This window comes from Strix aluco, chromosome 19, assembly GCF_031877795.1.
Source record: "Strix aluco isolate bStrAlu1 chromosome 19, bStrAlu1.hap1, whole genome shotgun sequence".
NCBI lineage: Eukaryota > Metazoa > Chordata > Aves > Strigiformes > Strigidae > Strix > Strix aluco.
The window spans coordinates 14947946-14962415 of NC_133949.1; the positions used below are offsets into that span (position 1 = coordinate 14947946).

General features: G+C 51.8%; 1 protein-coding gene across 1 annotated transcript; it reads left to right on the forward strand.

Moving 5' to 3' along the window:
- The first annotated feature begins 11492 nt into the window (after window positions 1–11492).
- SRSF1 (serine and arginine rich splicing factor 1) lies at window positions 11493–14022 on the forward strand. Its single transcript, XM_074844935.1, has 5 exons — window positions 11493–12097; window positions 12481–12665; window positions 12933–13105; window positions 13369–13555; window positions 13968–14022. The coding sequence occupies exons 1-5, from the start codon at window positions 11904–11906 to the stop codon at window positions 13988–13990; spliced, it is 762 nt and encodes a 253-aa protein (XP_074701036.1). The 5' UTR covers window positions 11493–11903; the 3' UTR covers window positions 13991–14022.
- Window positions 14023–14470: the final 448 nt, after the last annotated feature.

A 14470-nucleotide genomic window follows, 5' to 3' on the forward strand; every position in this document is an offset into this window, starting at 1 on the left:
CCTGCACCTCTGCTCACCTCCTCGCTCTTCTCCAGACGCCACCATCAGTCTCTCTCTTTTGCCAATAATCAATAAACCCAACAGCAGCAGTAAAGCACCTTCTTTTATTAATTCACCTCCTCGGTCTGTGCCCCAGGGGGTGTGGGCACGGCAGGAACACCCGGGATTTGGCCACCTCATCATATCGACACAAACCCCCTCTGCCAGGTCCTGCCTGCTGCGGGGGGAGCGCGAACGTCGCAGCCGGGGCGACCGTGGCTCCTCTTCCTCATCTAGTGACATTGCAGTCACCAATAATCATCCTCCCGTGGCTGATGCATCGAGCAAAGAGCCGGCAGCTCCCGATCTCCTTGCAGAGACACGCCGCAAAGCAGCTGCACAGAAATGAGATGGAAGAGTGAGAGGGAGGCACTGCCAGCAGCTTGACCCCCGCCGGGAAAAAGCTTTGCAGAGTCCGACCCCTTGCAACACTCATTGTTCTCCCCGGCAAGTGACAGCCTGTCCACGAGGCACCCACGGGATGGTGAGCGCTGACTGGGGGGATGGATCCACACGTAGCCAGGCACCCCAAAAACCTCCCCCCACCACGGCTGGTGGCTCCCCCCTGGCACTTACACCTCAGCACCAAGACCTGGCCCCCACTGTGGAGCGAGGAGGGGCCAGATTTGGCCCCTGCTCATCACCGCAGTCGCCAGCCGCCAGCTTTCCGGCCGCTGGAGCCGGGGCCCTCACTGCCCGCAGCCCCCCCCGAGGCTGCCCAACGAGATATTTTTTACCAGGAGTCCATTGTTTTGGCAAGTGTTTTACAAACTGCATTACGGAGGGTTTGCTATCAGTCCTGGGCTGCTTTGATCAATCTTGTTTGCGAAGCAGTTTTCAGCGCCCTGGTTAATGTACGTTATTATCTCCCTGAATCCCTGCTATAGAACCTGAATAAATCCCGGGGAAAAAAGAAAATGCCCTATAAAAGGAAATGCTCTAAAACTCCAGCGGGGAGCCGCCACCGCTGATGCGGAGGGTTTGATCGCCGTAAGCAGTCCGTTAACATCAGTATCAGACCCCAAGTCCCCCAGTTTATTATTCACAAATTTGGGACGATAAAGCATTTTCATTACCTGCTATCCTCTTCACTGCACAGATCCAGTCTGGGCACATTTCTGTCCCCCATGGGTTACTCTCACATCCCTCGGGGAACGGGAAGCAGGTTCTCCCTGGGCCTTGTGCTCTGAGCACCTCGTCCCCACGCCTGATCCGCAAAGGCTTTCAGTCCAGAGTGGGACCGGAGCACACAAATACCAGACCTGGGACTGTCCCCCAGGTTCCCCATCTGGGAAAGGGGGTCACTACCCGATAATGCTGCTGGGAGCAGCGGGGCAGCAGGTGCAGAGGGTCCTGCCCAGGGAGAAACGCTCCTTCATCAGAAGAACCACCCAGAACTGTGTCAAACACCCCTTCAGGCTCTGAAACCCCCAAACGCGGCCTCCGGCCACGCAACACCCTGTCCCCAAAGCAGCACAGCCCTTTTGTGGCTGCAGCTGGAGCTGTCGCTCCTCGTCTCCCCTGGGTCTGTCCCGGAGCGGCGGCAGCCGCAGCACAGCACCGTGGCAGGGCAGCCTGGGCTTATCTCCAAGGCAAACGGGCTTAAAAATGTGACAGGCTATAGACGGTTTTTTGTCTAAACATTGCTTTCCAGGAGGTAGTGCGTTCCTTGCCATCCTGCAAGCGTGATAGAAAAAACTAATACTAAACGACTTGTGAGCCTTATTAATATGTATTCAGGTCATCTGCCTGCTGCAAGTTTTTGCAAGTGACTTGCGGTGTGCAGTCCATGCAGGATCCATAAATAAAAACATCTCTCTGGAATCCCGGCGGGGTCATATTAGCGCAGGAACAATAACAACGTGCCGAGGGACGAGGGGTGACGCAGCCCAGCCGGGCTGAGCCGGCCAGCCCACTGCTCACAGCTCCCAGCGCCCCAGCCCAGGCTCCCAGCCCAGCTGGATGCACCGAGCGCTGGGAACTCCCTTTCATCTGATCTCTCCCGAAGTGAAAAATGGGTTTAGAGACAACATAAACACCAACGGAAAGCTCACGTCGAAGCCCCATGCTGTGTGACCGTGCCTTGAGGCTTCGCTCCCGCAGTGGGCAGAGGGGTTTGGGGACACGGACTCAGCATGCTTGCAGGGCCGGGTCGAGGATGAGAGTTCATTCGACTTCTTCCCTTGAGTTTCTCCATTTTTTCTTTTCTGTCTTCCCTCTCATTTGGGCTGCGTGCTCCAGCACAAGCCCTAAACCCAACCTGGCTTAGCTGCAAGGGGCCCTGCCTGCACATCAAAGGCTTCCGACGTGTATAGGGCTGGAAGGGCTGTTGTGATCACCCACTCCACCCTCCCGTGAGCCACAGCACAGGCCAGGGTTGGGTTTTGTGGTGGAGCAGAGCACTGCGCTGCTCTCAGAAGAGCTCAGGGGTGCCAAGGGGTGCCAGGTTGCTTTGGGCTGGCTGCAGGGTCGGGGGGAAACCCACGTCCCTGCGTCGCTCTCGGCCTTTCCTCCACCCTGCCACGCTCCTTCCTTCCCTACTGTGGGTCAGCTGCCATCCCCAGGGGAGTCCCGGCTCCAGGAACACGCTGGGTGCTCAGGGGTGAACCAACTGGGAAATCACATGTAAATCACCTGGTGCTCATGCATGAAATAATTGAGCAGTCATGCATGCGCTAATTGGGCATTCATATGCAAAATAACCAGGCGCTCATGCGTGAACTACTTGGGTGCTCATGCATGCACTAATTAGGGGCTCATGTGTACAGTAATTAGGCATTCATGCATCCACTAACTGGGCATTCATGCGTGGACTGATCCTGCACTCGTGCGTGAACTAATTGTGAATCCGTGGGCAGGGTCGTGGCATGCTCATGCAGGACCTTTTCGGTGGTACTCAGGCACCTCCCGGGCACTCATGCATAAACTAATTAGGTGCTGATGCATGCACTAATTGGGTGCTCATGCATGAACTCGTTGGGTGCTCAAATGTATATTAACTGGGCGCTTCTGCATTCACTCATTAGGCACTTATGCATGAATTAATCAGGCACTCACGCATGACCCCACCGGCTGCAAGCAGAGCCCGGCAGAGCGGCAGCCCTGCACAGAAACCTGCCAGCGCCAAGCATGGCACCAAAAATACCCGCTGGTCCCCCGGCACGCGCGAGCTGGTGGTTTTGTCTCCCCAGCAGCCTTGCTGCCACACGCGAGCCGATCTCACACCTTCCCCCGAGCTCCCTGGGGCGTAGGAAGCAGCTACTGCTGTACAGACAACTTCAACTCTGTTCTGGCACAGCATAAATACAAGAAGCTCCAAAAGCAGGAGACAAGGTCTCCACTGTGTAAAATGATTTAGGTCGGTCTCACTTCTGCAGTGATTTATTTAAGCTCTAGCAGTCCCTGGCCTGCGTGAGGGAAAAAATGAGGAAAAAAAATAGAATCCCCCGTATTTACACTGTTTTTCTGTAATGTTTACGTTGTGGAAGTTGCAGCATCATCTGCCAGCACCGTTTTAATCCAGGCCTGCAGACATTTCCACTGCACGCTCACATTTCTTGGGGTTCAGACTGTGGTGAAGCAACTTGCTAAGCACAAAATCTCAGCCTGCAAAAGCTTTCGAGTGGTTGTTTCTCACTGAAAACCATGACCCTCAATCACTACCGAGGCTTTACCAGAAATGATCTCGCATTCCTGCAATCAAAAAAGAACTGGCCATTGCCAGTGGATGCAGAAGCAAAGCAGCCAGAAACAACCCGCCATGGGCGCAACTCTGCAAACCCACAGCCAGCGAATGGGCGGTGGTGGGAGTCCGGCGTCGGCAGCGCGTCCCACGCCAGAGCCAGCACCAGCCCGGCGAAGCAGGACCAGAAACGAGGGGCTCCCAGGATGGGCGCTGGGGGTGATGCCTAGCTACATATATAAATGTATATATGTATATATACCAGGCAGGTATTCACAGTCTTGCCATGAAAGCACCGGCCAAACCCCCCTCCCCTGCCCTCCTGGCCAACCTGGTCAGTCGTCTGTCAATGCTCTCTCTGAACTCTATGGAAGGAGCTGCAACAGTTGATCCAATCAATAAATATACATTTTGTACATCCCTTAAGTCTGTAGTATCTCTCTATATAAGAGGCCACGAGGGATTTTGTTTTAATTAGAGGAATGCTTAAGGCTACTCTGCCTACTGCTTAATCTGTCTTGGAAATACGGCGGGGGAAAGGTTGTCCTCACGCAGAGCTCTGCTCACAGCCCGGCGTCTCGCCAGCAGCAACCCGAAGGCTCAGGGAGGGCACGAGGGCAGGACCAGGGAGACAGAGCGGAGCACAGCCTGTATCCACCTCCAGCACGTGCCAGGAAAATAAGCGATGCTAAACCGGAGTGACTCCGATCCCACCACCCTTTGGACGTGGCTCATCTCCTGCCACAAACCTGCCGGTCTGGAATTCCCAGGGTGGGAATTACTGGGCAGGATCTAGCCACATCCCCGGTCTGAGGGGTGCTGGTTATTCGTGGCGATACGAGGAGGAGGTGTCAGGAATGCACTTCATGGCAAGGAAAGAGTAGAGGTTTCTAGCAAACAAAATATACATTGCCAAAGTTTGCAAAGGTGGTGGGTAATTTTAAGGGAGTGTAATAGCTGCTTAGGTCCCACAGCAAAGAAATATCCGTGGGAGGAGAGCAAACCTCTGCACAGACAACATGTGTCCTTGGAAACAGCCCTCGGTGGCCTCAGACGGCTCTGCCTCCGAGCTGGGCTCCACACGAGCCCATGTGGCATCGAACATGTCTGTCTTTGCTGTGGAGCACCAAGAAGCCAGCGAGTTCCTCCAGGCTCCCATGCGGCTGCCAGAGCACCCAAACCTGTGCCCTCGGTGTAAACCACCAACGTGAGTGTCTGGAAGGTGCATTTCCAGTTCAGCCCAGTCCCACCAGTGATCAGGGGGGACTTCAGCCCCAGTCCATCACAGTGCTCAGCTTATGATTAACTCCAAACAGGCAAGCAATTGGTTAGGGAGCAAAGCTGCCCTCTGCCCAGGAGGATGAGGAGGAATAAAAAGGGGAATAATAAACCAAACAAAAGCCCTAGAAGAAGAAATATACTGACGTCTTTGATGCTCTCAGAGCAAACAAAAGTATATGGAGGCACTGCTTTATGTTCGCCCCTAGGACCGGCAGCACACATTTATTTTTCTTTCTTCCTCTGCTGTTAACAGCAAAAAAGCCTCGCAGAGGCTGGCCCTGGGCAAAGAGCTGCAGCCACACGGGCCGTAATGGAAATCGGATGGACGTTGAAGCAGCGTGTGTGTGTGTGTGTGTGTGTGTGTGCGCACAGCCCGGCGATGCATCACCGCCTCTTCAGACAGAAAGCAGATTCCAGCTGCAGCCCCGTGCTCCCCATGTCGGTGGAGAACACCCGTGCTTGGTGGTGGCAGCCCCGGGAGCCAGCAAAGCCCCACCGAAGGCAACACTAACATGTGCTGGGCTTGGGACAGGCCTGCCACGAGGAGGAGAAACGCGGGCTGGAGTGGGAAGGAGCTTGGCACAGAGTGTTTTACTGGTTTGCTCTGGAAGGGCTTTGCCTCGTTGTGTCCCACCTCCCCACCGGCTTCTTTCGCAGTTCCCAGCAGCGCTGCAGAGGATGAACTCTGTAAATCCAGTTCCCATTACAAAACACCCACCGTGTCTCTTTAAACACAAAGTGGTGCACATCTCATGAAAATCTCTTACAGAAAGGCAAATGAAGGAAGCAGTAAAATCCTCTGATACGCCACAACATTATTGAAAGCGTTGGGTTTACAGTTAACTGGTTCCCATGGAGGAAACGCGGCTTTTCCTGGTACTGTGGCTCCCTGCCCTCGCCAGCCCAGCTCTCCCAGAGCTCCTCATCCCGTGAAATTCACTCTCCTTTGAGCCTTTCTTTCTCATGTGTGGTACTTCAGAGTATGAAAATGTTAATTTGCTTCCTGGGAAACTATCAAAATAATATCTGATGTTCATGCTTGGGTGCTGCCTCTAAAATGCAATGATCTGCTATTCTCATTTACTATATCCTCAAGCAACTGCACCTAAAAGACGTATTAGGAAAAAGAAAAAAATCAGGTTTCTTCTTTGTATTTCATATTTTAGTTGGGCTACCATGGTGCCATTAAGTCAGGTACCATACAAGAATTGGAAACTGTCCCATTTCGCTTTGCGCCGCGCAGCAGTGAAGGACAGCTGCTGCCGGTAGAAGATAGCCGGGGTGTTTCCACTCCTAATTTCTGACAACATATTTTGACTTGCTAAATTAAAAGCACCTTTCACCTTTAAGTATGACTGGGATATGAACTGTGAGGTTTCCTAAATGGGGAACATCTGGAGACTAAAATGCCATGAAACAGGATTTCCAGGGGGAACAGAAATAGGCCTTTTAGCCGGGGCACTGGGCTCAGCAAACTGCTGAGGAACTTGGCAACTGCTCCCACCCCAGGCCTTTTGTAAACATCTAGTTTATCTTTCCTCGTTTGTTTGCCTTTCATTGAGCTCAGACAGTAAAAATATATGGCTGGGTGTCACTCCTACCTTGCTCTGCGTGACTTCTTGTATTCAAGCTGTTCTCACAATCCCTCACCTTTCTCACGTATTTACGTAAAGTTACACATGTCAATGAAACAGTTGCTAAAACTTTATTTGTATTTAAAAATATTCTGCTTGTAACAGATTTTAATGCATTTCTCACTCATTCTATTTCCTTGTATTAAAAAAATCAGCGAGCCTGCATTGACGCCACGGGCGTCACATCCTGTTGTCTCTTTTCAGAGGGAGCGGGGATGTCGGCAGCGCTGCCAGCAGCTCTCCGATGGAAAGCTAATGGAAAACCTCCTTTTAAAAACCAGTGAGGCCTAGCAAATTGGGGTTATTTCTGGAGAACAAAAAGATTCAGCTCTACCCACGCTCCTGAGGCTCAGCTCGGTGGCACAGCCGCCACGAAGACGTCCCCCAGGATGTTTAAATGCAGAGCTCTTGCCACTGTGCCGCGGCACGGCGGTTCCTGGTGGGGACGGTGACAGGTGCCACACACCGAATAAGACTCTGTCGATACTTTTAATGGACACGTGCAAAATGCTGCTGGTTTAATAAGCCCTGCAGCACAGGGCTCTCCTCACAGGGCCTGGCTCACTCGGTGTCACCTCCCCGGTGTTCTGTCACTGCTGTTTCGGTTCCCTGTGCCAGGATGGCACCGTTCGCTCCGAGATGAAGCACAAGCGGTGGGAAAGGAGGTGCCGAGCGGGGCCGGTGAGCTCCCGGCGCCGGTGTCATGCCACCGGCCTGCACTACGGCAGCGGCTCCTCGGCGGATCCCGGCGCAGCCAGCCGTATGCTGCACGCCTGAGGCGTGGGAAGGCGTCAAGGGGACAGGAGGCCGCTCCAAGGAAATGCACAGAGAAATAAAAATAGCAAAAGAAAAAGGAGCGAAGGAGCGGTTGCAGGGGAAACCCTCACTGGCCAGTCTCTGCCCAACCACGAGGATCTTTCTGAAACGAGCAACCCAAACGGCTCCACTCCTTTTTGCTTCTTTATTCCTTAGCAGGTTTATTTTCATTAACAGTTTGCATTCACTTTCCTCCGTCCACATCAGGCTCTGGAGGGTGCTGCCAGGAGGGGAGAGGGAACAGCAGCGAAACCGGCCGGTGATACCCAGTGATGGCGGGAAGCAGGGAGCAGCGGAGAGCGGGCAGAAGGAGCCCGCAGACCCCTGTCTGAATGTTTTTCCAGGAAAAGAAATGAATTAAAACAAACTGGGGGGGCTCATTTAAACTTTTCAGTCTGTACTGACTGCTGCCTCTTCCCCTCCCCACCCTCGACGTGGTGCGCTGGCACGTGGGAATCAAAGGTGAAACCAGGCGCTGAAAATCAGAGTAACATAAAACCAAGACAGCAGAAATCACATCAAAACCCCTGATTTTTTTTTTTTTTAAATTCACCCTTAATTGCTATTAGCAAGACAAATAACGACATTTAATTCAACTAGATTCTGCTTCCTTGTGCCCCTCCAGCCAGCCTGGGGTGCTGAGGCGGCTCATGGTCCCGCACCGGAGGGTCCCGCCCGTCGGCTCCGGGGCCCTTACGATCACGGCTCCGCCGAGCGCACCGTGCTTAACAGCTGTGATGATGTAGCTGCTCTAATGAAGAAAAAAGAGCACTGTTTCAGAATTTCTAAAAATGAGCATTTTCGCAACGCCTTCCAGGCGTGATTTGATTTGTGTGGTGTTATCTGTGGAAAACACCCGTCGATGCAGCCTGCTCTTCTGGGTGGCTTTTCTTTAAATCTCTACCTGTGTGTGTCCTTTCAGGCTGCTTTCGGGAAAAAGTCACACTGTCAGAGCATGTTGTGGGTTGTGTCTGCATGTGCATATGAAATCTTTTTCCTTACACATAAATCTGCATAAATGAAACGAGCTCTGCCACCATCCACTTTTACGGGAAATATTTTCAAACTTGCACACACCTTCCTTGTCTTATCAATGTACTCAGAGTTTCTCTGAAAAAAATCACAGACTGTATTTTTGCATCTTTTTTCTACATGAAAATTAATAACTTTATTGAGGCACTAGTTAAAAATCGAAGGCCCCGCAAATAACTTTATATTTCAAGCTCCAAAGACACTATCTGTGCAGTTTCGTGTTACTGCTGAAATGCCAAAAGAAACTGCTCCAGCAGCGTATTCAGGATGACTGTTATGGGAGGGAAACGGCAAGTTTGGACAATTCAAAGCTTAGCTCCCCCCAAAAATTACAATTTAAGACACCGGTTTAAAAATGACCCTTTTCTTCCAAACAATCTGAGCTTTGATGAACTGCTATTTTGCAACAAAGTAAGATTAGTCAAGACTAATCCCAGCTGGATCGTACCGTGCTAAGGCTTAGGGAAACCGGGTTCTGGCTAACGGAGCCAGGCGCGTGGTGGAGGTGACGCGAGGCAGCACGCAGAGCTGCTGCCCACCCCAGCCAGCTCGGACGTGCTGCTTTTTTTTAGCAAGATTATTTGCCATTTCCTTCCTATTAATTTATTTTCTACATAATTAATTTTTAATGATTCTCCACATATACATTTTGCCAGAAAGCCAAAAGCGACTCTGACAAAGCAAATAAATGTTCTGCAGCTCATCCAACTGTTTTAAGCACTCCGCTGATAACACAGAGCTAAAAAAGATAATGAGGAAGAAAACATTCAATATTTCTATAAAGAGACACTTCATTAAGGTAATTAAGGCAATCATTTAATGCAGTTATGAGGATTATTAACACACAAAAGAAACTACGCAATAGGGTTTTCGCAAACCAGGCAGACTCACCATTATTTTATGATGCCTTTAAGAATAACTTTCAGCAGTTTAATAAGATTTTCAAAATAAAGACTCATTTCTTGGCAAAGGATGGAGCCTTCCCTACACCTGGGAAAAGCATATTCAGCGTGTTTGAGATTTGTTTTTTTGTGGGGAGGGTAGTTGTTCTCTTTTTTTTTTTTTTTTTGTATGCAACAAGTATTTCTACTGAGCTGGCAAATAACTGAATTAACTTGTTAAATTGTGCTGGTTCAAAAAATGTATTTACTCAAAAGCACCCACCAAAGTCGTATAGATCAGCGCCAGAACCACAGGGGCACTGCAGGCACCCTCTCGCCAGTTCGTCCTCCACTACAAACAAAACCATAATACTCTTTTAAAGATGTACAAAATCCCTAGACACTCGGTAGTTTATACTTTACGAACCACCACTTCTGAAGATGAGCTTTCTCATAACACCTTTCAGTGATTAATAGCAGTTTTATTTAAACCACTAGCAATCTAACATAGATATTACCAATGTTAAAAATCACTAGAGCAGAGCACATTGCTGTACTTTCACCTACACGAGAGAAAAACGAAAGGCATTTATAACAGTCAACCATGTTATGATGTTCTACTGATAATATTTTTCTAATTGTGTCATCAGGATTGCTGTTTTTCTAGAGGAATATGCTTTTTTAATTAACACATGAAAAATGAAGTATGAACAACAGACTCCACTGAAGAGGCACGACACCTATTTCAAAATCCCTTAATTAAATTAGGAGCCTAAAGGGTTTTTCTACACACTCAGATACTGCTTCAACCCCATCACGGTGGTTACAGTGACTCAACCCTTCCGGCACCACGTGGGTTCGCTTGTGCCGATACAAAAGATACCAAGGGATAAACGAGAGGCATCCAGATTGCGAAAGTACAACGATTTCAAACATTTTTAGCAGCATCCCTCTGTTCTATCTTGCGAATCAGACAAAAAAAATCAGCACTTCAAAAGCCATTTTTGACCCAAACGCCAAGCAGCGAGGCGCGAGCAGAGGAACGAGCGGCGCTGGGTGAGGGCGAGGCGGGTCGCTGCTCCAAGGGTTTGGGGCGTGCTGCAGCCGTTTGTCCATCGAAACCTCCATTTACTGCCTTAACGCGGCTTTTGGGCTTTGTGACAAACTAGACTACCACACTGGTGTTTTAAAGTGACTTTATTTAAACTATAATCTTGCTAACATAATGTGGTTATATAATTTTCTTGCTTCTTCCGCAAGAAATCCTCTCCTGCCCTCTTTTGTACTCATTTCTGGTGTATTCCTCCGCAGATGCACCACAGAACATGCGCTTCTGCAGGAGCACACAGCTCTCAGGACACGACGTTTTCATCTGCGCGTCCACTTGAGATGTGACTTTGCCTCAATCTCAAATGATTTCTTGTTCCGCCACTTCTATGAACTTACGCAGACACAAAATAAAGTACATTAAGGTTTGTTCTGTCCAAAGTCATCGTGCTCAGCCTGCAAAGTAGATTGGAGTGTTCTTCCAGAGCAGAGCATGAGATTAGTTCAATATAAGAGCCCCTAAGAACCATGATAGAGTGTTCTGAAATGGGAAAGCACAGTGCTAGGGGGGGAAAAAAAAAACAAACAACAAAACGCAACAGCCCTAAAACTTAAGTTTAATGCTGGCTGAGCAGTGGGCCAGGCCTGGATTCACCTCCCTGTGCCCTCAGGGCAGCCATTTTACCTCAGCGTGGCCAAGCCGGTCCCAGCCCGCCCCGGTCTTCCCGCCCGGGCAACGGGCAGAGCCTTTTTCCCCACCACCTAAGCACGGCCCAACCCGACAGAGCCGTAACCGCGTCCCGGGTGCGGCCGCTGCCCTCCTGCCCACAGCGGAGGGACCCGCTCCGCGCCCCCGCCGCCGTCCCCCGCGGCCGCCACCGCGCGCCCCCGCCCCAACCTCCGCGCGGTGCATTGTGGGACACGCCCCCCGCCTTGGCGCCAAGCGCCCCCGCCGCCGCGATGCATTGTGGGATACACCCTCCCCTGCCCCGGCCGGGCCTTCTTGGCGCGGACGCCGCACCGGACGTGACGTCACACGGCCTGCCGCCGTAAGACCCGCGGCCGGGGATTGCGTTCTTCCCCCACCGCGAGCAGGGGGGGTTTTCTGAGGGAGAGCTGAGCTCGCTGCACCCTCGCGCTCCGGAGCTGCACTGCCAGCCACGGGCTCGGCTTCTTCGGTGGAGCTGCCAAGGGGCGACAACCGGGGAACTACTTTTCCCCGAGCCTGCGCATGCGCAGCACGGAGGAGTGAGGGCGCGGCGGAAGACGCGGGCGCCGCCTCGTTTGCCGCCAGCGCGAGCGGTGCTGCGTCCCGGGGTGAAATCGCTGCGCGCAGTAGGAGCGCGAGGGGAGCTGCGGTCGCCATTTTGAAGCGGTTGTTGGGGGAGGTGGTGTGTGCGCTCCCCTGTGCTCGGCTCGGCCCCGCGCCCGCTCGCCCGCCCGCTCTCCGTGCTCCGGCCCTCCACCGCCGCAGCCATTGCTGACCTTGCCATGTCCGGAGGGGGCGTGATCCGCGGCCCAGCCGGCAACAACGACTGCCGCATCTACGTGGGGAACCTGCCCCCCGACATCCGTACCAAGGACATCGAGGACGTCTTCTACAAGTACGGGGCCATCCGCGACATCGACCTCAAGAACCGCCGCGGGGGCCCGCCCTTCGCCTTCGTCGAGTTTGAGGACCCCAGGTGAGACCCCCCACCTCCCCCCCCCACCCTTGGGTGCTCCCCTGAGAGACGTGGGGCTTGGGCCCCGCCGCGGCCTGTGTGGTCTCCGTGTGCCCCCACACAGCCCCCGGGCCTGCGGCGGGGGCAGCCGCCCGGGAGCTCCCCCTCCCCACCCGTGTATCGGCGTCCGCAAACCGCGCTAACGGGCTCCCGGGCCCTTGCGGGCGGCGGCCCCGCTGCCGGGGGCCCGGGGAGGGGGGCGGCGGGCGGGCGGGCGGCGCGGGGTGGGGCCGGCGGGAAGCGGGAACAAAGGCGGGGGGGCGGTGCGTGGGCAGGGCGCGGCGTGGGGAGGGGGGGGGCGGGCGGGCGGGAGGCCGCCCTCACCGCCCCGTCCCGTCTCGCAGGGACGCGGAGGACGCCGTCTACGGGCGGGACGGCTACGATTACGATGGGTATCGCCTCCGCGTGGAGTTTCCTCGGAGCGGCCGGGGCACCGGCAGAGGCGGTGGCGGCGGCGGTGGGGGTGGAGCCCCCCGGGGCAGGTACGGCCCCCCGTCCCGGCGCTCGGAGTACAGAGTGATCGTCTCGGGTGAGTCATTCCTCTCTTTTTTTAGCCCAAGTTGTTCCCCCGGGGTCCTCCAGGCAAGCTTCCCAGCGAAGGGGGGGCATGCGGCTCCGAATTGTTTCTTAAAAAGCATTGCCTCGCGTAGCCTGGGAGGAATGCTGGATGCGAGCAGCTCCTCGAGGCAGCCGCTCTGCTCACTAAATAGTCTTTTGTTTGCTGCGAGCGGATGCTCTAGCTACAGGAGGTGAGAATATAATCCAGTTTTAAAGTAACGTCTTGCTTTTTACATAGGGCTGCCTCCAAGCGGAAGTTGGCAGGATTTAAAGGATCACATGCGTGAAGCAGGTGATGTATGTTATGCTGATGTTTTCCGAGATGGCACTGGTGTCGTGGAGTTTGTACGGAAGGAAGATATGACCTACGCTGTGCGAAAACTGGATAACACTAAATTTAGATCTCATGAGGTAGGTTTCACGCTTACTTTCTTTGGCCAGAATTGGATACAAGGGGCTTAACAGTAGGATTTGAAGGTAAGGAACGTGTGGTGTTCACTGTGTATATACAAAGCAGCTAAATAAGTTGGTGGTCAGTTTGTCAGGAGATAGATTTTAAAGCTTTGATGTCTATTTCCGTGCTGTAGTGAACGCTATCTTCAGTCTGTCAGCATGCCTAAAAAGATGGCCCTAAAGCCTAGACTTTTCAATCGAAAGTTCTGTCTATTCAATAGGGAGAAACTGCCTACATCCGTGTTAAAGTTGATGGCCCAAGAAGTCCAAGCTATGGAAGATCTCGGTCACGCAGCCGTAGTCGTAGCAGAAGCCGTAGTCGAAGCAACAGCAGAAGCCGCAGTTATTCCCCAAGAAGAAGCAGAGGATCTCCACGCTACTCTCCCCGCCACAGCAGATCCCGATCTCGTACATAAATGATCACTAGCTCTGATCTTTTTGTAGAACCCCATGTTGTACACAGTTTTCCTTTACTTAGTACAGTCTTTCATTTTTTTTTTTAAATTCAAACTGTTTTATTCAAATTGGCTGAAGTGTTGAATTGCATTCTTGTGTAAAATCCCTAGTGGGTATTTGCTCCTTAACATCAACATTCCCCTCATGTCTTTGGTAAATTGTATTTTAATTGATGTCAGTCAGGATTGTTTCGATTTAGTTCTAGTTAAATACCAACATTCTTCGAACTGTGGTATTGCTGTGTAAATGTCTCAGTGTTCAGCTATGGTTTATACGAGCTGGGGATGTTGGGATGTTTGTGGCTAACTTGTCTCTTCTGGGGGATCTTATATTTTATCTTGCCTTTTCGTGTGTCTTTCTGTAGACATATCTGAAGAGATGGATTAAGAATGCTTTGGATTAAAGGATTGTGGAGCACATGTCAATCATTTTAGGATTGTCAAAAGGAGGATTGAGGAGGATCAGATCAATAATGGAGGCAATGGTATGACTCCAAGTGCTATTGTCACAGATGAACTTGGCAGTATTGACCTTATACTGAGAGACAGGTTAATTGAGTACGTGCACCTACGTGTCACTTCAGGCATGTTCTAGTTACCGCAGACTGCAATTGCTCTTTTCTTTAAAACTTTTTTTTTTGGGGGGCAATTGTGGCTAAATACTTGCTTTTGTAATTCTTTATTCCATTCTAGTTTTTTAAAGGAATAAACTGGGACGGGGGTGGGAGTATTGGTTTACTTTGTCATGCAGCATTTGGTTACAAGTGTTAATGTTATGTAGTATTTGTACACTTGTAGTAGATCAAGGGTATGTTTAAATCAGAGTATAATATCAATACTGCTAAAATCTGCATGTCCTCTGTGTGAC